This window comes from Mixophyes fleayi, chromosome 3 (genome assembly GCF_038048845.1).
Source record: "Mixophyes fleayi isolate aMixFle1 chromosome 3, aMixFle1.hap1, whole genome shotgun sequence".
NCBI classification, from domain to species: Eukaryota; Metazoa; Chordata; class Amphibia; order Anura; family Limnodynastidae; genus Mixophyes; species Mixophyes fleayi.
Window position 1 is genome coordinate 53,486,305 of NC_134404.1, and position 25,656 is coordinate 53,511,960.

A 25,656-nucleotide genomic window follows, 5' to 3' on the forward strand; every position below is an offset into this window, starting at 1 on the left:
TCTGTGTGGAGTTTGTATGTTCTCCCTGTGTTTGCGTGGGTTTCCTCCGGGTGCTCCGGTTTCCTCCCACACTCCAAAAAACATACTGGTAGGTTAATTGGCTGCTAACAAATTCATCCCAGTCTGTGTGTCTGTCTGTTAGGGAATTTAGACTGTAAGCCCCAATGGGGCAGGGACTCATGTGATTGAGTGCTCTGTACAGCGCTGCTGAATTAGTGGCGCTATATAAATAAATGATAATAATTGTCATGAGATTATGCAGCCTATCTGTTCACTAGGAACTCAGCCATGCCACTGGTTTTAGGCTACATGCTCATAGCTATTGGTTCAACCCAAAGAATGTCTGCCTCCACTCTGTGCAGGCAAAGGGGTCAACTTTAGGCATTGCATATTGTACTAAACAAACAGGGAACAAGAACCTTTATTTCCAGCCTTACATCACTGCAGGCATGAAACAGCTCCCCCTAGTGGACGGTGAGCATTGACCTCTGTGCTGTTGGGGCCACATGACAAATACTGAACCTTGCCAGGTAAAAACTAAAAACCGCATGTAGACAAATAAAGAAGACAGTATAATTTTTATTGACAAGATGCAGAGCATAGAAGAATATCTCAATGTTCACTTACATTATTTTATTTAACCTGGGAATACACATTCACATTTTCAAGCTGAAATATATACACAGGGATTTTATTTTGCAGTCTTTTCTGGCTGTGAGGAGACGTGGCAGTAAAGGAATTATAGCAGCTTCAGACACTGAGTGTTAAAACTGTCACCTTCCTTGACAGCTACAGCCTCCAGCAGCGCTTGCTTCTTCTGCATACTGCGAGAGGACTCCAGCTCATACATAGTTGTCAAATTGAAGAGAACGCTCTCGTGGAGATAGTGTTTGGGATCCTGCTGAACCAATCCTTCCAGATGCCTGAGGGAATCCTTTAATTTGCCCAAATAAAGCAGGCAAACGGCAGCATTGTTATTTGCCTGGAAAATAACAGTTTGGGAGAGGAGATGAGACAATAAAAGCAGAGATCGATACCCTCATCAATGTGCTGACTGCAGCACAGCATAAGGCGTCCTAGCTGGATTTTTTTTTCCCATAGTACAGAATGCTATTTTGTTTCACCACTGATTAAGCATGAAAATTCAGAATGTGATCTGAGGAATGAACAATAGTAAGGTTTGCATTGAGTGTTGTGTCGCTGGGCAATTAGAAATGAAACCACGTTAACAGGGAGAATATTTCTTTTTCTTTTTTTAAAAAATTGAAAAATAAAAAATGTGCCCAGTAGAGCAGGTAATTTAGTACTTTATTACAGCCAAAATATTAATGGAGTTTCATACTATTGCAACTTAATATTATAATGAAATACTATTCATTGCTCAAAATGGCATGTGAATCGTTTGCAAGAATTTTCATTATTCTTATAGTTTCATAGTATTCCAGTATTAACCTACTTTATGTCAGTGAAGGTGATTGTGTTTTAAAATAAACACTCAATGGAATAATGAGATACTACTATACTAGTAGCTATGTCTCTTTCACACACAGTTTACAGTGGGTGTTGCTGGAGGAGCTATCAGCGGGTTCATTTCAGAAGAATGCAGAACTGGAAGAGGGGAACAGAGAATCATCACGACTGACTGTGAAATTGTAGAACATGCAAAAAAAAAAATGACCATCAAGGACCTACAGATAACCTGCTGAGAACAAGAGCTGGAGAAATAGCAACTTGCTTAAATATATGGCCTTTGTATTATTTTTATACATTAAAAAAGAGTTGTCTGACCCCCCACCCTCCCCCAAAATAAAATATTCTAAACCCAGTCCCTTAACTAGTGGAATGGTGGGGGTTCAATGCCTGAGGCAACAATCCAATCGGTGCTCTCTGTATAAAATATCTTGGCAGTGCTGAGGTTGGGTCCTGGACATTAGACCCCACCAATAAGTAACTAGTTTGTCTGTAAATCTCTAGAGCATGTATATATGGACATTTTCAATTAACCTCTTTGAGACTGTATCTTGAAAAACGGAAGCACACACAAGTGTTCCGCTTAAATGTTGTCCATAGATGCATCATCTCTTATTATTTGCATTAATGTCAATCTAGTTCTTACTGTGAATGTTTGTGTATACTATCAGCACTTTCTTATAGTGTTCAATGAGCTCTATTTATAGTGTCTGCTAATTCGTGCTGACCAAGTTGTGATCTAGCTCAGACCAAGTACAGGGAAAGCACCCAGGTGTACGAGCCCTTATACAGGCAGAATGACTTACACCAGCTGACTACATGTAATCCTGACTAGAAGCAGGTAGTGACCAGTATAGCACTCAAACTGGTATTAACAAGTCCTTATGCAAAGTACAATAACTTAAATGTGACATCTACTCTTCACAGTTCTTCCACTAGTAAAACATGTCTGTGACTATCATTAAAACAAGGACTTTTCTAAAAATGAATAAAATGGTGAAAGATTCTACTTTCTTATTGGACTAAAAGCCAGGATAGGCGGATGATGTCATGCTGGATACACATCTAAGCAATTTTCGTGCAGATCACACAATTCACAGATATTGCAAGAGTGTGTACAGTCCCATGTCATGTTTTATCGTAGCAAAGCACATTGCATCTGTAGATTTGGTTTTCAAAACTTCCCAAACATCACAATCAACAATGGAAAGATGTCTGGTAAATGTGGAAGTGTGTACGCATGAATCGCCATTTTCATCGGGACTTTCAATCACTGGTGAAATCGCCAAATTGCATCTGAAGTAAGATTGCATAGGTGTGTACCTAGCTTTAGACTTCTATGTAATGGGGGAATAAAATATGTTGTGGGCTTTTAACTTAATGAAGCATTGAGACGAGCAGCCTGTAAGCTACCTGATAGTAGAGCATGGGGGGAGGGGGGGGTGGGGGGGTGGGGGTTAGAGGGGAGCTTAGATCCTGTGGCTTTACAGCTATTGTCTGTATCTGTAGATAGCTCTTCAGCTGCAGTGGGCATCTTATTAATTCATGCCATGTGCGAACCACCTATGACAGATGTAGCCTTGTTTCAACAATAGCTTAGAAACGGAACTCACCACAGTGTTTGTTGGGTCCAGCTTCAAAACTTCTGTGAAAAACCCGTGAGCCTCTAAAAAGTTATTTTGACCGAGATGAAGAAAAGCCCTGAAAGCAGAAACACAACGTGAAGAAGCATGGTCCCTGAATACCAAGATCAGTTTTTATTTTTTATTGAAATAATATTTTTCTATGGGGCCGATTCAATTCTGCCGCCAATAGCGCGGCATTAACAGTATTACCGTTAATACGGTAATTTCAGCCTGGATTTCATCTCGCAGCTCATGGAGCCGCGAGTAAAAATCCAACTGCTGACACTGCTTTATTCTCGGCAGAATTGAATTGGCCTATATGTATTTGTTTACAGCTTATACACTTCTGTCTACAGTTGACTTGCCTTTATACTTGCTAACCAATAAGCATTATGTGCACAATATTATAATACAAATGAAATCCATAAGTACAGTTCTGGATATATATATACACATATATACATATACATATATATATATATATATATATATATATATATATATATATATATATATATATACATATATATATATATATATATATATATGTATATATAAAATATTTTGTCTGTACGATTTACTGATATTTCAGGTTCAGCAGGGGGACTAAAGCAGAGTTGTGCAACACTGACCCTCGGGGAGATTCAATATATTTTGAATTCCTGTTGGAGCCTCACGGGATGTTAGGGTACTAAATCATTGCTTATTTTTGCCTGCACCTTATAATGCAAAAATAAGCATTACGTTATGTACCTGGAAATACACGCAGGAGAACATCACACAAACCTCAAACTGGACTTTATGCTGAATTAAATCAGTTCCTCAGGGTCCAGCTGAAAACAGGTTGATATCCAACCTTTTTTTTTTTAAAAAAAAACTTAAGATGGTTTGCAGTGAATTGCAATTTATTTTTCTGCTGCCTTGTGCTTGAAATACAGCACTTATACTTAACAGCTTCTATGTAGCAATAATATGATACAAATTAAACTTTTGGGTTCTCTGACTGTCAGATATGCAATAAAAATTATTGGGAACAGCCTCTTTTAAAGTCCCAGAAAGATGGTACACTGAGCACCATTGGACTTAAGACTAACTGGCTTCTATTAAACTGAACAACTACCTTTTTTTTTTTTTTTTTTAACTATTTATTTTGAGAAATCGCAATGATATACAGATACGAGTCAACAAATTAGTGCATTGCGGAAGTAGAAAAAAAACCCAAAACAAAACAGGAAGCAAAGCAAGACATGAATAAATAACAATGTAACAGAAAATTAAGTAATGGATATGCAAGACATCAACAGAATGCCATTGAGGAAACAGTAAGTATACCATTGTTACTCAGGATATTCAAACATCAATAACATTTTATAATAGTATAGAGGGGGATAAGGGAGGGGGGGAGGGGGGCACTGGTCGTCACCTAAAGAAAATAGATAAATAATAAAAATAGAAAGAGAACATTCTTCCCTTTATCTTATTTATTTTTTTCAATAAAAGAAGTTCAGGAGAGAGTATTACCTGGGTATTTGGGACAGGGGTAACCGCTTCAGAAGTCAGGTCCCCTATGCCCATCACTTAACAGGAAGGAGTAGGTGCAGGAGCTAAGGGGTTATAAGTAAAGCCAAGGAGCCCAAATCTGGTGGAATTTATCGTCCTTATCGTGAAGGTGGTATGTAATCTGTTCCATCCGTGCAATGAACCAAATATAGGATCGCAGAGCCGCCATAGTGGGGGGTTCAACTTGTTTCCATGACTTAGCTACTAGGCATCGCGCAGCTGCAAGGACATGGGATGCCAATTTCGCAGACTGTCTATCATCATCAATCAGAGGGTAACAGAGAAGAAAAGACCATGGGTCTTTCCGGACGGGGCACGGAAGGAGGGAGGAGAGGAGGGCCCTAACTCGGTCCCAAAAGGAGGATATTTTAGGGCAGGACCACCAGATATGTAAGAAAGAACCCATCTGGCCACAACCCCGCCAGCATAATGGAGAGCTAGAGGGGAACATTTTAGTAAGTTTGTCAGGGGTGTAGTACCATCTATAGTATATTTTATAAGCGTTCTCCTTAACTAAAGTGGAAATAGAACTGGTGGCAACCTGTTCCCTTATGGTTACCCAGCAATCCTCCTCTGGGGGGGGGGACCCAGGTCCCTCTCCCACTCCTCTCATGCCTACCGCCCGAAGGTAAAAGTACATCAAGAATAAGGCTATAGATATAGGAAATCGTGCCCCTACCCGAAGGTGAGGAGAGACATAAAGTTTCAAAGAGGGAAGCACGAGAGGGGGAAGGAGTCCCCCCGAGGAGAGAGCCCACAAAGTGCCGTAACTGGAAATACTCATAGAATTTAGGATGGAGACTTGGGAATTTAGAGCGCAGATCATCCCAGGAGATAAAGGCACCATGAAGTATTAGATCCCCTGCAAATCGAACACCTGCAGAGACCCAGGGACTATAGAAGGCAGAGGAGAGCCCAGGAGGAAAGGCAGGGTTACCCCAAAGAGGTAGGACAGGAAAAGAGGATATCGGGATTTTGAGATGGGGCCGGCAGGTCTCCCAGATCGTAGCTGAAAATAATAAGGTGGGGCATCGGCAAGTAAGGGGAGATCTAGCTTGTTTTGAGAGACCCCAAATACAAGAAAGAACTGGAAATTTAAGATAGGCGGATTCAATGTCGACCCACGACAATTTCGCAGGGGGTGCAAAGGAGGCTACAATATGGCTCAGGTGAGCCGCCCAGTAGTAAATTTTCAAATCCGGGAAACCCCTACCACCACTTCTGGTGGGTCTCTTTAAGAGAGCCAGCTTAATCCTGGGAGACCGACCGTTCCAGACAAATCTAGAGAGACATTTTTGGAGAGATGAAAGATCCGAAAGGGGGACTCTAACAGGAAGGGTCTGAAAGAAATAAAGAAGCTTAGGAAGAAGGTTCATCTTGACAGAAATGATCCTGCCCAGCCACGAGATGATCAATGAGCGCCAGAAGAAAAGTTCTGATTTGATTTTAGCAAAGAGGCCCGGGTAGTTCTCCCGATACAGAGAGTCGTAGGAGTCGGTAACAAAAATACCTAAGTATTTAATTTTCTTTCTTTGCCACCGAAAGTTAAAACGGGAGGTGAGTGCTAGTCCCTCCAGGGAGGGGATATTAAGGAGGAGGGCTTCCGATTTTGCAATATTAATTTTGTAACCTGAAAGGTGCCCATAATGGTGTAAAATATTGAAGAGTCCGGGAAGCGACTCCCCTGGCTGCTGGAGAGTCAACAGGACATCATCCGCAAAGAGAGAGAGCTTACTCTCTAAGTCCCCCGTTCGCACACCCCGTATATCTGGACAGGCCCGGATAGAGGCAGCAAGAGGTTCTATAACGAGGGCAAAGATAAGAGGGGACAGAGGACAACCTTGGCGGGTTCCGTTGGATATAGTAATAAGGTCTGAGGGAGAGCCGTTGATCATAACTCTTGCAGTGGGTCGAGAATATAAGGCTTGAATACCAGTAAGGAGGCTACCGGAGATGCCAAACGCCGACAAGGCTCGGGACATAAAGCTCCAAGAGATCCTGTCAAAAGCCTTCTCGGCATCGAGGGAGAGAATAATAGCTGGATCCTCCCTGGTATTAATGATATGAATCAGATCAACGACTCTCCTGGTATTGTCTCTGGCCTGACGGCCCGGTATGAAGCCAACCTGATCGTAATGTACAAGGGAGGGGAGGACCGAATTCAATCTATTAGCCAAAATTTTAGCATATAATTTAACATCTGTATTGAGTAGGGAGATAGGGCGATAACTAGCGCAGTCATGAACATCTTTACCCTCTTTATGAATGACCGAGATCCGAGCCTCCAAAGAATCCCTGGACCAAGAACCCCCAGTCATGATTGAGTTGAAGAGGGTACAACTACCTTTTTATATTCAAAATATTTCACACATAATTCATAATTTTTCTGCTGTCTTATGGCTGAAATGCATTATTTACATGTATTAAAGTTTTGGGTGATCTATCCTTAAGAAACCCTGGACCACAAAGCCTACTTACCTGGGCTCCGATGTTCAGGATATACAATAGGTTCTCTGATGTCCTATGTATACCATCAGCTTCTCTGTTAGTTGCCTGTCTGAAAAAAAGAACAGGTCACAGGAACGAGAAGAGTGCAGCGATATCTGCCACTCTGTCCTAACTCTTGCCGACCTGGTCTTTTTCAGAAGGGCAACACTAAGGGGTACAGGAGTGAGTAGAAGAGCGGCGAGTACTGGAAGGACATTGGAGGACCTGCTGGATATCCTAAATGACGGCCCCCAGGCTAGTAATCTTTGGGGACTGCAGTTTAAAGGAAACCCCCCCATATGTGCATGGTATTTATTTAACACTATTAATATTCTTTTACATCTATGTGAATGTTAAACTCCTTGTGCTTACCTGTTCATCAAAACAATTATTTTTTTATTTGATTCATCTCTATTAACATGATTCTGTATCACTTTTTCTGCATCCTGAAAATACTTTTCAGCAGTTTTTATGTCTCCAATCTGTAAAAGAAAAAAAAAATGAGAAGAACTTTAGTGGAAGGTATCAGGGTGACTCAACTTTAGAAAAAAGCATTTGGTTGACCGTTAAGATTTATTTTCTATTGACAATAGAGTTATTTCTACAGACGGCATAGCGTCATTCATACCACCATTACAAACAAAAGAGGAAGAGGGCTCAGCGCTATGTGTATAATTTGATTTCAGAAAGGAGGACCTCATAAGTAAGACAAATGATATACCTACTCATCAATATAATCTACTGACCAGACAGACTGCTGGGGAGAGGCAGTCTTGCTTGGCTTTACCATATTTCCACAGTGGAGACTCCCAATAACAATGATCCACCCAGTAACCCAACGCTACTGCCTTTCCTGTCTATCCTTAAAGCTGGCTTGTAAATAGTCCAACCTGATGCACCTCTAACTTCAGGGCCTTGGTGTGGTGGTCACATAAGGGCTGTTAATGTGGCCACAGGCACATGACGATAGGAAGCTTTTTTTGATTGGATATTCAGGGGTTCCCAAAACATGCTAAAAATCCATTTCAATGGGATCGTTCAAGGGCATGTCAACTACATAAAACAGAGTCAATACCAAGCCAATTTTCCAATAGCACTGCATAATGCAATTAAACTGGTCCACAAAGGTCTAAAGTAAAACCAAACAGATGGATAAAAATTATTTCAGATCCAACACTTACATGTACTGTAGAGAAAAGACAAATTATTCATAATTCTTTGTCATTAGCAAGAAAATGTTATATTAACTAAAAAAAAGTGGCTTTACTGGCTTAATGGACAATGGGAGACTTGAAGTCTGCCTGTTCATCATGATCATCATCTTTTATTTGCAAGGCACCACAAAATTGCAGCACTGGACAATCAGAATGACAAATCATACAAAAAGTAGAACAAGTACATAGGAGACTAACAAAGGTGCAGACGTGACACAGTGTAGAGAGGGCCCTGCTCGTCAGAGCTTACAGTCTGGAGGGCAGTGCTGAGACAAGTAAGACGGAAGTGGGACAGTAGAGGGTAGAAAACCCAGAGGGAGTAGTACCAGGTTGGATAGGCTTTAGTGAAGGGGTGGGTTTGAAGAGAGCACTTGAGAGATTGGATGTTGGAGGAGGGGGTTTGGTTAGGTGGGGTAGGGAGTTCTGTAAGTAGCTAGGAGCACGGGAGAAGAGGAGGAGTATCATCTTGTGAGGAGGTCAGATATGTATCAAGGTGAGGAGTTGATGAGGGCTTTGAAAGTGAGTAACGTAGATTAGACTCTGGAAGTAATGGGTATAGACAGTGTTGGGATCTGCACACTGGTGCAGCAGATGTGGAACGGTGAGAGTATCTTTCTGAATTGCATGTGTAGTATTAGTATCTAGGTGGTCCGATGGAATCACTGTAAGCCACTCCTTCCAGGTGGTCTCTGGGTTATATGCAGAGGGGTGAATGATGCCTTCAGATGTAGCACCTTACATCTCAGCACAACCTTCTCAAGACCTCTGGGGTCCTCAGTAAAGGTTTTAGGACACTCTTAAACACTGACAATACCGTTGTCTGTCTAATAATGCGAAATCTGGGTGGGTAATAAATATTCATTTTATTCAAACTGCTCATCCAGCACTTAACACCATGCCTCCGTGGCTCTATTGTGCATCTGAAGTCATTACAGCGCATCTGGAAGTTGTCACAGAATAAACAGACCACTGAGCCAGTAAGTCAAACTAGATCACTACAACTTTACCTTACCACTGATAGGATTGTTTCTCCCTGAGTAGCACACACGAACAGTATGCACTGCCAGGTCCCATAGCAAAAGTTGGGTAGGGGTTCAGTAGCCATTCTCACCTCCTGGGCCACCTGCTTTGCTCTACTGAGCATGCAAAGAAGAATCCTCCGTAATGCTCTACTAGGGAGGTAGGTAAGTGTGTGTGTGTGACCTGGCCCTCGCCTCTGGGGACCGTAGAGGCCGCACCTCCTGCACTATGTTACTTTATTTAAAGCATAAAAGTATCATGTTTGTTGGCAATAAAAAGATAGATGTATAGGGCGACAGGTGCACTTAAAACAGTCACTGGTGGCAGAGAAATGTGGAAAAAGGTACAGAGAGTCTCCATGGGGTCATTCATTTACACAAATTAAAATAAAAATACAGATAGGTCCCTTTCATTATCACATAGAATGATAGAATGGTTCTCTCTAAATAGCACACAGACTTAATGACTTAAATAGCTCAGTGTTCTCCAACATGTCTGTGGACAACAGAGAGGAAAAGGTTAAATAGGATTTAGGAAGCTTTTTTTTTTTTTTACTAGCTAGCCAAATTACATAATACATCTTTAAACCTGCTCTCACTCTCAATCATTTTAGTCTGAATTAGAAAACAGCAGGGGTGGCGCCTGCAGAACATCTAGGATTAATGAGGTAATAAGTAGTCCGCAAAGTTCTTCTTCCACTTGTTCTGTGAAAGCCATGAAATCAGGGCAAAGGAACAGGACTAATGATGAGATGCACAATAATGACAACAAGAAACCATTTCAGGACAAGGCTACTAAATGGCCAAAATGTTAATTTAATTATAGATGGTGAAAACTATAGTTTTTAAAACAATAAAGGTGATCAATGCAAAACATATCAATCCGGTATGTAAAAGTTAGCATTCAAGAGAAGCAGGCCCAAGTGCTTTATCTTTATTTCAGAAACTGTGCTCTAAATAGAGATTTTTCAACGCCAGGTACTGTCATATACACTCTCTAACAACAACCTGCCAAAAACCAAAAGGATTCCATTCTATCCATCACCTCTTCCTTGCCTGTCATCTCCATTTTTCTCCCTGTTGGTCCTACTGTCTCTCACCACCCCCCCTCCCTTTAGAATGTCTCGCCGGCAGGGTCCTCTCTACGTATTGTTCCATGTCTGTTTACTGTCTGACTCTCTTGTACTGTCTTGTCTTTTGCTGCCCTCCGTATGAGTCCCAATAGCATTACTCACACTCATCGGTGCTACTTATGTGTATTACCTCATCTATTTCTTACTTGCTTCTGTATCCGGCGGTATGGAATCTGTGGTGCCTTATAAATAAATAATAATTCCAGAAACAACTGGCGACACTGGACATCTGCTCTGATGAATCGATGGACCTGCTGTTTTGCTCTAGTAGGACCACCAAGATAAGGTGAAAACAACACAAGTCCATTAATTATGATGGGTGTCAACAATGTAGATGGGCGATGGTTGTGTAAACAGGTGGGTGTGACTTTCTGGCATATATGGCCTCTGGATATGAGAAATATTTAAATGCCATATATCTGAACATTGTACGCATTCAGGGGTTTTTCAGCTATAGAGAGAATGCTACCAGACTAGGAAAACACTGGAATTTTTCCATAAAACACACAAATGCACTATCCATGGCCTACACGGCCAAACTGGCTGCCGCCAAGGTAGCATCTACATGAAAAACATGCAGTTTGGCTGGAAAATGCTGTTTCTCTCTTAATTCTGTGGTCTGATATCAGAGGGGAACAAAGGGAAATTAAGGATCTGTTGTGAGAAAATACAACATTGCCTAGATCTGTCCATGTAATCAGATGCTGACTGATACCACTGAATAGCTGACAAGCCTGTGACATATTGTAGTTTGTTCCCTGCCAGAATGAGAGATGTGTCTATTGTATGGCAGGCGATGTCGGCGTAGAAATCTCACCATCGTATCTGTCGGAACCTGACCACATATAACATCCTGCATCCACCTCCCCTACAGCTACATGTTAACATTTCTAACTGCACAAAGCCGGGAGAAAGCTCATTTACTGCCGTAAAGCTGATTTAATACCCCTCAGGCACTTTCCTTTCTCAAAATACACTAATCCACTCATTTACACACCTTCCCCAATATACTTCTGTTTCCCCTTTGCTGCTAGGTGGAATTTGACCTTGTATTTTTCCCCCATTTGTTAAACATTTGATGGGCCTTTGCAGCATTGTAATGAAACCAGGCAAACACCAGAAAGATTTATGCTACGTTGCAGCTATAAGTTACACATAACTTACTCCTGCAGCTTTTAAGGGGACTCCCAAAATATGGAGAACATCGTCACATTCGTGTATAATTTATATTTAAATTGATTGAAATATTAAAAATTAACACTTTTCTATAGATTAATTTTGGCAGAAGGGTCTACATTTTACATGGTAGACCTGCAGTTGTTATCTCTGTAGTTTTTCTCTATCAATGTCAGTGAATTTTCATTGTTTCAACAAGTAGCTGCATTATCAATAAACAGACTTGAAGTCTGCATATGTTCAGGACCCAAACATGATATATATCACATACTTACCTACCCTCCCGGTATGTCTGGGAGACTCCCGAATTTCAGGTAGTTCTCCTGGACCTCCGGGAGACCAGGGCTTTCTCCCAGATTCCATCCACTTTCTAGTGAAGTGGGTGTGATAGTGTCCACAACGATGCAATACACCATTCTGTCACTGTGTGGTGACACACAAGTAGGATATATCATATTAATAAATTTTTTGTTACAAAACTTGATTGACTTATTAGGTCTGAACTTAAGTCAGATGAGGACAATTACAAATTTGAATAAATGCTCTAACTCCCTTCCCCCCAAACCACAGGCAATCTAATACACTTCAAGGGCAGCAGGCTACCTATCCTTAAGTAATAAGTTTAAACAACCAATGTAACATATCAGCAGGCACTTAAACTATTATAATCAAGTGTTATAAACTATAACAAACAAATCTGACAATTCAATGTGACTTCTGTGTGAACAGGTTTTCCACAAGCTTTTGAAAGTTAGGTGTAAGGATGGAACAGACAACGCAATTCTGCAGAGGTTTCCATCTGTCAAGCTGTTACGCTGGTTGTTTTTAATGTGCCCCATGAAATAAAAGGTCTGTTCACATGTATAAGTGGGCAGCAAATTTGCATCCCAATGGTGTAGAACATAAGGGCCTACACCTAAAAAACTTCTAACCTAGCATTAATGAAACCATCAGACATCACTCTGTGAAGGATGTACTGCGTGACCTCTGTACATTGTGTGGATGTGGTCAAGTTGGCTGCTCCGGGCAAGGAAGTAATAAGATCAAGGTCAGTCTTGAATGAGCTGTGAATATGAGCTGGGGCACACAGGGCATAACACAGAGACAGGACAGGATGAGCATAAAGCAGAATGGAGCTGGGGCCACTGGTGAAGGTTTGGAGGGCCACCTGTCACCCATCGCTCTAACCTCTCAGGATGTCATAGCTACTCTCATCAACTATGGGCACCTCTAAGCTGCTGATACAGGACTTGTAAATAAAGAAAAGCGCAGCAGAGGATCGCTATAATAAATATATAAAGGTTCTAAGCTTGGAATCTTCACTGTCAGAATCATTAAGAAATGGGAATTAAGGGGAACTGTTGATATTAAGGCAAGATCTGGAAGTGCTAAAAAAAACCTCTCTGATAAAACTGCTAAACTCACCGCAAAGCAGAACCCATCCATCTCTGAGGAGGACATGAAAGGTGAAGCCTTGGACCACCAGAGCATTTCATAGTACAGTGTTTCTTCCACAAAAAGGATCAATTATATACTTAATGGTTTGTAAATTGCAGCCATATAAAAAAAGCTACTCCTGCCTCATTTATTTAATTTAGCAGGTAATGTAGTAAATTAGAATTGTTAAGTACTGGTAGAAAACAAACTTGTCAACCACTAAAAATAAAATACTTTTTTATAGAGAAAAAAGTATATACAAATATAAAGACGAAAATTTCAGGAGCTTATCAGAGAATAAAACATCTAAAGATTAGGGGCCATGTTACAATGCAAGGGGTGCAAATTAGTTTTCTGTTTTGCGCATAAGTTAAATACTGACTGTTTTTTCATGTAGCACACAAATATCAACTTTAAATTTCAGTGTACAAATAAGTTATCAAGTATTTGTGTGTTACATGAAATAACAGTCAGTATTTAACTTATGCGCAAAAGAGAAAACTAATTTGCACCCCTTGCATTGTAACATGGTTTTGTCCAGGAGACTGAAATAAGAAGTTTTTCAAGTTAAGATCCTTAATGAATCAGGCCCTAAATTATTATCATGGGTGGCAAAGGAGGACGGGGGGATAACAAGCAAAAATAAATGGAAATGCTAAACAATATACTAAGGTGCATGAAGCCATAACAAGTGCCGCATACTGCCTACAGGTCAACGTCAACTCTTCTTAGAGTTCTGTTAGATAAATTCGTAACGGCTTCTAGTAGGTTCTCACCAAGAAAGATGGCCTCCAGTTCTTATAGAGATGACGAAAGTGCTCCATATTGTACATACCCAGCCATCCCCACCACACACACACACACACGGACGGACACACACACAGGGACGATGCCACGTGAGAACACAGAATGTGGCCTTGTATGGCCCAATGCAGCCACGAAGGTCACAGTCAGCTGAAGGCCCTATTGCATTCACACAGTAATACAAGATATTCTGGACACCTGTCAGGACTGATATGCCAACCAGTGCAAAAAGCTAGAATAACTCTGACAGGGGGATTACAGCGGAGTTTCACAAGCCCAGGGCTTACATATTCCTGTGAGATTGTAGCAGTCTCCTGCGGGAGTTCTTACTCTCCTGTGCTCTATACCTGCATCAACACATCATTTAGAAATGCTTCTAGACCTACTAATCATTACCTAATAATTCTAATGTCCAATTTAGAGGATGAACACTAGAACAAATAAGGTCCCCTGTGGGGTTTTCTCTCCCAATATTTCATCTTATTTAATGACCACATAACTAGATGGAAGAAAATGTATTGGTTATCTTGTCTGCAATTACCTGAAGAAAAATCCTCCCGATGCCACTCAGCAACTGAGGCTCCTGCTCCGGATAATACTCTGTAACTGTGTGATATGCGTCTACAGCCAGAACGTAGTCCTGGGAGGGAAAAAGCAAACCGTGTATCAGTACATAAACCTTCTACCACCAGCACACTGCACATAAGATGCACTAGACCAGAGATAACCAACCCAACAAACCAAACTACATAGAATGGATGCTGATAATCCATACGGCACAGATTATACAAAGGTTATATATTTAAAGGACAAACTCTTAATTGCTATCGGAAAATGATAAATTATGATCCAAAATGGGAAACTATTTGAAACATTACATAACTATACTGTGTTAACTATATTTACTTACAAATTGATTTTTTTTTTATTTTAATTGTTCAAACACAATAGGTCTCTCTCTCTCAGAAAAGACATTATGTAATAAAGAGATAAAATACGGCAACCCCTAATCTGGCAACTGGGGGTAAGTGTATCAAGCTGCAAGTTTCTGGCGGGTTTTGAAAAGTGGAGGTGTTGCCTATAGCAACCAGATTCTAGTTATTTATTTAGTACATTCTACATAATGACAGCTAAAATCTGATTGGTTGTTATAGGCAACATCTCCACTTTTCAAATGAGAAAATAGTTATAGTATATAGGTGGGTCTCTTCATGTAAGTACTTAAAATACAAGCAGCTTTAAATCATAATGAAAACCTAATGTAGAGGTGCGCTAATTTTTGTAGGGCATAGTTTTTTAAGAACACAATGTAATACAATACATTAGTCTATCATCGATCAGCTAACCTAAACATTTTTAAGTAAAGCATCAGGTGTAAGTTTAATTGCAATGCTTCAAATATTCATTTTACAGGGGCCAAATGAAATATCTACAGGGAATATAGCACATAAATAGTTACTACCAGTGAATCAATAATGTCTTGTGGTGCAGTCAAGCACTTTGTAAACGGATGTGTTGAATGAACATATTTAAATTCAGTGCTAATGATTAAACCATTCCACAAAAATGAAACCATGCAAAAAAAATACAAAAAAAAGAAATAAATAAAATGTACTGCAAAGCTGAAATGCAAGAAATGCCCCCTAGATGGCGACATACAGCACACCTTCTGCAGTCTCATATTTGCTCAGATAAACAAAAGCAAGATCATCACCAGCCTACAATTGTTAGCAGATACTTTCAACTAAACACACCTTGACTATCACACTATACCAGGTTTTGTTTGTGCTACAATGGCTTGAGAAACACTGAACAGAAAAAATAACAAACACAAAACACCAATTTGAAATTCTCTGTACCAATTACCTATAAAATTATAGGTAAGCATTATACTAAAAATGCAAAACATTTTCAATGTTATTTTATGATAGACATACTAACCAACATCCTGTCACACAGTCCAATACAAATATACACCAAAACAAACAGAATACTGGAGAAAAATGTTCTTTCGAGCTTGGTGTGAGCATCACCTTTAAAATCTGTTGTTCTTGTGCTTAAATATATGGTCACCTTGAAATCCACTGTGCAAAAGAGCTAGGAATGAGGGTAACACACCCTAAGATGTATATAATTCTGAGCATGGTGTTTAGTATACAAATACTACCTTTCATATTATTATCATCATCATTTCTAAGATGCCACTGCATCCTGACCTTGTGGGTGTGATAGGACTTGTCGATTAGACTGAAACTGGACATCTTATTTCAGTAGCATGAAATGTATCAAATCCTACACTCTCTTCCCCACAAACACAAATCCGATGAGTGCAGAACTCTACTCACTGATGTGTCTAAAACATGTCCCGGGTCACCTGGCTCTACATTGCTATATAAAGAGGATTAAAATACTCTCTATTCTGTGCAACCACTAAGGGCCAAAACATTTCATCATGAACAAATATGAATACTGTATTTATGTGCTGGTAACATATGTCATCATTTCACTACTATTCAATTCATGGCCAATCACAGGGATTTGGCAGGAGGGATTTCAGCTTAGCCTTTTATCATAGAATGATAGGAAACCACTGCTGCAGTATATTGCAAACATTATTATTATTATATTTATTATACACACACACACACACTCACACCGATCAGCCACAACATTAAACCACCTGCCTAATATTGTGTAGGTATCCCTCATGTTGCAAAAACAGCTCTGACCTATCAAGGCATGGATTCTACAAGGCCTCTGAAGGTTTTTCTGTGGTATCTGGCACGAAGACGTTCGCAGCAGATCCTTTAAGTCCTGTAAGTTGCGAGGTGGGGCCTCCATGGCTCTGACTTGTTTTTCCCAGAGGCCACGGCTATCAGGTAATACCGTTGCCATGAAGGGGTGTACTTGGTCTGCAACAATGTTTAGGTGGTACATGTTAAAGTAACATCCACATAAATGCCAGAACCCTAGGTTTTCCAACAGAACATCGCACTTAGTCGGCTTGCCTTCTTCCCACAGTGCATCCTAGTGTTATCTTTTCCCCAGATAAATGACGAACACGCACCCAGCTGTCCACATGATGTAAAAGAAAATGTGTTTAATCAGATCAGGCCACCTTCTTCTATTGCTCCATGGTCCAGTTCTGGTGCTCACGGCTGTGGACAGGGGTTAGTATAGATACTCTGACCGGTCTGCAAGCTGTGCTGACAACTTTCTATCACAGCCAGCATTAACTTGTTTTTGCAATTTATGTTACTGTAGCTCTTCTGTGGGATTGGACCAGATGGGCTAGCCAGCCCTCCCCAGAGGCACAAATGAGCCTTGGGCGAATAGGACCCTATCACTGGTTGTGACCTCTTTTGGTAGGTACTAACCACTGCATACAAGGAACATCCCACAAGATCTGCCATTTTGGAGATGCTCTGACCCAGTCATCTAGCCATCAGAATTTGGCCCTTGTCAAAGTTGCTCAGATCCTCACGCTTGACCATTTTTCCTGCTTCCAAAACATCAACTTCAAGAACTGACTTTCCACTTGCTGCCTAATATATCCCACCCCTTGACAGGTGCATAATATATATATTATATATTAGGACTCTGTGTTAGCGATACAAATGGCAGCATTGCAGTTTCTCTTTTAAGTTTGATTCACCGAGTTTGGACTTGAGGGGGGATTTTGACATCCTGCAAATATATACTTCATGCATTAATTGGCAGATTAGAGCCCCCCACCCTAACTTGTTTCTTCCTCCTCCTGTGACAAAAACCATGTATTTGATTGCTTCACAGACACAATTTACAAAATTCAACAAACATTAGATATAAAAACTACCTTGCATGTGAAAGGAGTTATTCACTTTGTTTTATGGTTTGTAAAAAAACACATTACTTCTACTTTAGATGACAATGATACAATCAGGGGTCAGTTGTCATTGTACACTGTGCACTTCAGATCCCTCCCCATGGCATACAGAGATTTACTGCAGCTGACCAGCTGAAGTATTGGTTGATTTTAAGTATCGGGACTCTGTTCAGAGCAACGGGTAGAGATACTGGGGAGAAGAGAAATCCCCACCAAAGTACTAGTAGGGGGGGGATCATGTAGTTTAAAACAAAAAATAATGTTTTAAATTAAATTTTCTATCCTGCCCCCAATGTATTGGCCCGCATACCATTACGGACATTAGGCAGGAGGGGGGGGTGCATTCCTTGTGCAGAGAATAGAAAAGGACTATATAATAAAGAAACCCGATTTATTATTAGGGTATATATCTCCCTAACTACAATACATATGCAAACAGCACTTGTAAAACTGACCAGGAGAACGCAATGCAGGCTGCTGCAATGAGGACGGATGTACTATCGCCTTGCAATATGTACCCTTAAATAAACATCTATGTCAGGCTTTTGCTCCTGTGTAAGGAGACTTGTTAATAAGGTCAGATATTAAAACTACATAGAATTTTAGAATTAGAAAAAGAATGAATAAAATGCTTCTCCTCAACTCCACTGGAATCAAAATATCAATGTAGTTATCTCCTCTCTTCACCTCGTGTATTAACAAGGGATCCATCAGTTTTACCTTAAATCATACACACGGCAGAACTGTGCAATTAACACACTAAATTGCTTCTGTTAAACAATCAACAATATTATTTCAATATTATTTGTGACACATAAGGTATATTGAAAATAAAAAAGGTTTATAGTGAATGTAGTGTAACACGCTTCCTTTCTGAGCATTCCAAGACAGCATTCTAGAACCTGGCTTGGCATTCTTCTCTGGTATATACGGTAACTCTGCAGTTTGCTGCCGCCCACGTACCTTCATCATTAGCAGACAGTTTGCCATGGAGTACATCACCCGGCCCAGACGTGACCTCCACAGCTGAACAGAGGCTGCAAAAAAGGATCAGCTTGTGAATGTGCACAAATAAATTACAGGTTCTTTCTAGCCATCAATCATTGGTCCTATGAATTTTGATTTAAAAGGTCCCCCCTTGTTAACACTGCTGGGTTTCAGGCTAGAATTTTTAATACTCTGTAGGCTGCAAGTCAAGACAAAGAAGGAAAAAAAAAACAACCGCTTTCCCCATCTTTCAGGAAGGGACTAGCTCGAATAGTTCACAGAATGGGAGTTCTGCATAGATGATGCAGGAATGCAAAACCTTCTGCAACCTTTCCTGCTACATTGCGGAAATGCTAATTACAATGACAAAAATTCTGTGTCATAAAAACATTAACATGCATATACAATGTGTGCACCGGATGATATTAGAGGCCGGATTTTTTTTTTTTTACAGAAGCAAAACATGATATTGTGGATGCTGGAGGTATTTTTAAATGATTGTAATGCCAGTGTAGACAGAGATGGGGGCGTCTGAGCCATATAGTTGTCAGCTTTTGGCAGCATGAAACCCAAGAGAAACTGCTGAGCTCAACTACATCCCCCTTTTGTTCTGTAGCTGGCAGCCTACATGGAGCTAAGCATCTGCCAATGTTACAAGATCAAAGAGGCTCACTAATCTTCTCAGTGCTGATGGGACCAGCAACGAACTGGTGCAGGAGATTACAGCACATCCTCCAGCCCACTGATCTGCAGATATCTTCCTCTCTCTCTATAGCCTGCAGTGTTAGATTGCAAGCTCTTGGAGCAAGAGAACGAATTTCCAAAACCTGAGCTCATCTTCATCACTATATACACACATGCACATACAGTGTTATTATTGCAGAAGGCAATGTATGATACATTTTGTTCCCACTTTATCTCTGCAAACTCTAACACTATATCAGGAGTAATTTATGAAATCTGGTGAACAGGTAGATATGCAAAGAAGAGAAGATGCTGTAACCCATAACAACCAGATGTGTTTTTATTTCTTAAACTAAAAACAAAGCAAAAAACAGACATTAGAACCTGATTGGTTGCTATGGTTACAGTACTTTGTACGCACATTTGCCTGCGCACCAGTTTTCATTAATGTTCCCTTAAATAGGAGCAACTCTGTTTTAGGTCACCACCATCAGTATTGATCCATGTTAAAAGTTGGATGGCAAAGAAAACACCAGCAACAAAAATGCAATTAATCCACAAGCAAAAGTGGATTTATAACAAATAACAATAGGGATTCACATTACAGGAGAAGAAAGGGGCTTTTAATCTTCAGGTGACTTCATATTATCGAGGCAGAGTTATTTATTTTACCTTTGGTTATGACACAGATTTGCTTTACACTCTGCTTTACATACAGTGCAAAATTACATTTCCAGAGAGCAGCTCTGGGGAAACAGGAAAATGAGGATAGAAAGACAGGGAGAGTACAGGGAGAAAGCAAAAACATAAAGTGATGCATAAAGTAAGAGCTGCAGGGGGGTGTGTACAAGGCAATAAGTTAAACTAAATATGCAAAAAAAATAAAATCATAATTTAAAAATGGCAAAACAATAATTATTCTTCTTTCACTAACAATCCCTTTGAGTACCAAAGAAACCACCTACGATATTTTTGGGGCGGACAAAACACTATTTTCTTTTTTTTCTCTCCTTGTTCTTAATGTGGCTTCAAACAGCAGGTACAAATATCAACACAATGGGAATTATTTACGAACAAAGTACAAATGTGAAGTAACAGCATTCAGACCACCTCCAACTAGCCCTAGATTAATCCAAGCCAACTGGCTGCTTAGGCTACTGCAACATTTGCACTCTGTAAATATCCCACAATGCATTTCCCTCCCTCTGAAAGTCATAGTGGCTGAAGCGTGCAAGACGTCACCCTGCCACCGGCTATGTCTAGACGTGAGCTCTGCTAGGTGCTGTGTATTTGCCAGGTGCAAGTGTCTACGGGTAATTGCAAGTGTGACTCTTATCAAATATTCTCAGGCTGTCACTTTCCCTCTCCTCTATTTCTAGCCATCCACCTTCCTGTTATAACTCAGGCAGCGGTTTAACACCTGCAGTTCCTGAAGACACACCACATAGTGATCAGAACCAGCAGCCATGTACTAACATGACGAAAAGGTCACAATATAATTTGTGACCTGTGTGGGAAAACGCATATTGTTGTATATTTCACAACATATCTATGTAAAAAGTTGCTATTGTTGTTTTTTTTTTTCTTTCAAAGACTAAAAATGTTGTGACAAGCTTTCAAATTCTGTTGTAAATAGTAATTTGAAGCGAGGGTTTTGTTACCAGGCAGACCTATATAATACATCAGATTTATAAGATGTTGTGCATCCTTGTCTCTCTCTCCCACTGAGAGTTGTCTGTTGTCTTCGTAAGGAGCGCTGGTGTCCCCTAGAGTCTTGGACGCAGGTCACCGACTATGTGTATTGAACTGCCACAGACTCTGCAGAAACGCAATAAGCGCATGATAGAAAGGGTGGAAATTGAAATGACAGGGACAAACTGGCAGAGGTATTATTTCATAACATACAATAAAAAAATACATCATTAACGGCATCTGGCTAAAATCAATTGTCCTAAGTGTGTGCCTGACAGAGGGGAGGAAGAATTCTAACGGCATTGATTTTAAATCCGTTGAGAGAGGGGTCTGGAAGTGTCCATGTATGGAAAGTGGTTTCACAGCCATCAACTCTGAGCCAGCCAACTGTGCTGTGATGTGTCTGAGAGGTTCTGCCCTCAGCTGCTCCCTCCTTCAGCATGACCTTCCCATCACGGCTTCTCCCTGCAAAAACGTCCCCGTCTCACCACAAGACACTCCTAATTAGATCTATAGGAGACTGTGCTAGAGAGGAATAACAGAGCAGGTCTGGAGCAGAGTATCCCCGCAGACATCAAGATAGAGCAGCAGTGTTCTGACATGCAGTTCCTGCACATAGGCACTGTTCATGGTGAAGCACCCTGCTCTGGTATAAAGACGCAAGCTTGCATTTTATCCACAAGAAACATATTTCATATATTTGTTTTCTCGAAAATGTAAAATATGTATTTTCCTGTTTCCTCTCTTCCTTCTATTCACATGAGGTGGCACAGTGGTCATTAGGTGGCACAGTGGTCATGAGGTTATATGTTCTCGTGTTTGCTTGGCTTTTTTTCCAGGTGCTCTGCTTTCCTCCCACACAACAAAAACATATCGATAGGTTAATTGCCCACTGTCAAATATGCACCCTACAGTGTGTTCACACGTGGTAGGGAAGTTAAATTGTAAGCTCCATTTGGGTAGGTACGGATAATAAAATTTAAACATTTCCTCCCTTTTATGCATGAACAGTTAAGCACGTGGTCTCAGATAATCAGCATTTGTATGGTTTGTAATGCAGAACAGATCTTATTACACCATTTACAACAGTATTCGTATTTAAAGCTTTGTCCCTGGACATGTCCCTGGACATGTACCTATTTTCTAATGTTAAGCAGTACAGATTTTCTCCACTTTTTCTGAATATTTAAAATACAAAAACCGCATTGTAATGATGTTCATTAAGCATTCCAGGATAATGGGTGTAATCCACCAACAACTGAGTGCAGCGCCGGGTCCCTAATCATTCTATATAAACAATGACAACTACATAGGTGGGACACAGAAAAGGGCATTTCTAAAACAAGTTTACAAAATTATTTTGCAATAATGGCACTGGGTACAGCGCCATAAATATAACACAATGTGTGCACAAGGCTTTCATCTCCCGAGCACCCTGCAAGTCAGGGCAAAAAAGGGGCAGGTGCTTAGCAGGAATGGGGGTGACCATAAACTCTGTCCCAACAATGGGCGCTACTAATTAGTTTAATGTCAATCCCTGCCTCCATCCACCAAGTGTAATACAATACAGGAAGCCTTTGGTTTTCAGGATCACCTCTATGTGGATGACAGAACAATTCATCCACTCCGAAGACCAGTGTTGGCCGTGTCACTGAATACCTATCGGCCTTTTCATATTGGATGTCCTCTCCCCACATTAAATGCAATGTCCTAAAAGCTGAGCGAATAAATCTTCCCACCAACCAACAAAAACTACTTACCTGACATCTGTTGAAAACATGACAATAAGCCCTATCCCCTTAAACTCACTGAGTAGATGACATCCTGCACTCAGAAGTGGTCCCACATCTCCAGAACAGGAACATATTGTATAAAGACACAAGTGGTTTAATTCATGCATTCAGCCTCCTGCATTGACTATTGCAATTCCTTTCTTACTGGTCTTTTCCATAACCAAACTTGTACCCCTGCAAACTATTTTGAATTCAGAGGTTAGACTAATTTTCCTTCACAAAACATTCTTCTACTGCAGTTCCAATATGAAATTGAAGCCATTAACAAAACTGCACCATCAAACATCTCATCCCTGGTCTTAAAATAACTCCCAACTCAACCCCTCTGCCCAAAATCACATTTATTGCTTGCTCCTATTCCTGGTCACATGACTTTTTGGGGGCTCAACATACTCTGTGGAATTCCCTCTCTTGTACAAGATTTCCCCCAGCCTCAAAGCCTTTATTAAGGTATGAATTTATGGTAGGTATGCATGTTAGCCATTTCATACGTGTCTGGTCATATATACTGTAGAATACTTGGTTACACTATCTGGTAAAGGTTTGCATTGGGTGTTCTAAACTGCAGATGTCAAGATATGAGAGTAAAGCATTAAACAGTAACTTAGGAACAAAGGTCACAAAGTTGGCGCAAATGCCCACGTCTGCAACCCCATGTTAGAGCCATTGTCTGCCTACAGACTTAAATCAGGAAATTCATGGACTCTTAACTAGATCCCCCGCCACCATGAGAGCATAAGCTTTAGAAAGATCTAAAACGTTTTAAAGAAATTTTCTTGTACTTCAAATGAAAGTCATTGAGGGGGATTCATGTATAATCTATAGGTAATGCTAGTATATTACAGGAATCAATGCAGTGCATTGATGTGTGCATAATATTTCCTTTGATAATGACTATTGACATGTGAATCATTATACGACACGCATGTAACGTGTTGTATTTCAGGTTGTGTGCAAGTATTTCTTAGGTCACGCATATGAATACTGTGTAACAGTCACGATCTCCTGGAATGAGGCAGTCGCTATGCACTTCATGGCAACTAGCACTGTAGACAAAGTATTATGAAATGTTAAAGAACATGGAAGACCCAGAATAGGCACAAAAAAAATGTGAACATAACACACTGTAAACACATAAAAACAAATCTTAAATCGATTTGCACGCATGCATATACACTCTGTGTGCAATGATGCAGAAAACAAAAACACATCCAGGTTTCTAGTGGGTACGTGTTCTAACGCATGCAATACATACATAGGGGTGGTTTTTTTAAATATAAAGCCATGAAACAATGTAAGGCCATATGGTCATATCTTCTCTTTTAATAAGCCCAAAACAGGATCTAATACATAACTTCAGGAGTGTCAGACAGTCATCGGAGCCACTAATAATAATAATAATAAAACATTGGCTGCATGAACTTCATACATATCACATAAGAGCATGTTTTACGCAATCAGTGCCACTACTGCTGTACATACTGCCCATCATTGTACCGCTGGACTTATTACTAGATCATTACTGCTGCCATTTGTTTCCTCACCTCCGACAGTGGGAAGGAAAGAATCACCCCTGTATACTGTATATGGGGGCAATTGTGACTATTGTAGATGCACAATATAGGGCTCATCGTGTGTGGTACAACATGTTAAAGGCAATGCACCTTACCATTTTGCTTTATTAATAATCTTATTACATATTAAGTGTATATAGGAGGTCTGGTAACCATGACCAGGGAGCGATAGGTCCTCCATACGTTCTTTAAATGTGCCTTCCTCTGCCTAGAAATCACTGGTGACTAATGAGCTGCTGCTGTATATACACAGACATAACCTCTCTGGTCAAGGGTAGGATTAGGGATATTAGCCTACACCTACCAGTGGAGCGTGAACACACACACAGGGGTCAATGTCCCTGGTATGGTTTCTCTACTCATGGGTAGAGCTTGACTATTATATACCCTCCATCCCATTTTCTCTTGTGCCAGGGCGTCCTTTCTTTTGTTTGTTCTAAACTAGTGTTGGCTAACCTGTGACATTCCAGGTGTTGTGAAACTACAAGTCCCAGCATACCCTTCCAGCAATAAGCTGCTATATATATTTGCAAAGCATGCTGGGACTTGAAGTTTCACAACACCTGGAGTGTCACAGATTACCCAACACTGTTCTAAACAGACAGAAATAAAAAAACAAAACAAAAAGCCTTTAGCTGGAAGGGCATGCTGACACTTGTAGTTCCACACAAGCTTATATCTGCTTTACAGTAATTGTGGGTGGAAATTCATCAAACTGTTGACATATAGAAGTTTCAGTATTGAGTGCTTACATATAAAAAAAAAAGAACCAATTGACTATATTTACAGTTTATTTAGCCTTGTTAGATATTTCTGGGGACTCAATGTAGATACAGCAAGCCCCACACAGTCTCCAGAATAATGTGTGGTACACTTTTACTTCCGGCAGGCTATTTTTGCTCCTGTAGCATTTGTATGCAGAGCGGATTTTGTGCTGCTGTATGATTTAAACTCCGGCCCAGTCACTAATGCTCGTGTTTCATTCAATAAATCACAACTAAATTAAAATATCTCTTAGGCAGCCTTCCAACCATCAAATGTTCCCTAAAACGCAGCAGCCAATTTCCCAATTAGATAGCGGATATATTTGGAAGCCATAACCCCTCCACATATCCTGGCATTTAAACTTTACTATG

General features: G+C 40.4%; 1 protein-coding gene across 2 annotated transcripts in view; it reads right to left on the reverse strand.

The window, feature by feature from the left end:
- Positions 1 to 559: 559 nt before the first annotated feature.
- TRAPPC12 (trafficking protein particle complex subunit 12) overlaps positions 560 to 25,656 on the reverse strand; it is a 75,602-nt gene continuing 50,505 nt past the window's right edge. For both annotated transcript variants that reach the window (XM_075201499.1, XM_075201498.1), the window contains exons 8-12: positions 18,754 to 18,827; positions 14,467 to 14,565; positions 7,515 to 7,624; positions 3,084 to 3,171; positions 560 to 982 (exon numbers count right to left, since the gene is read on the reverse strand). In XM_075201499.1, the coding sequence (XP_075057600.1) occupies positions 740 to 982; positions 3,084 to 3,171; positions 7,515 to 7,624; positions 14,467 to 14,565; positions 18,754 to 18,827 (614 nt within the window). In that variant the 3' untranslated portion in view covers positions 560 to 739. The remainder of the gene's footprint in view (positions 983 to 3,083; positions 3,172 to 7,514; positions 7,625 to 14,466; positions 14,566 to 18,753; positions 18,828 to 25,656) is intronic.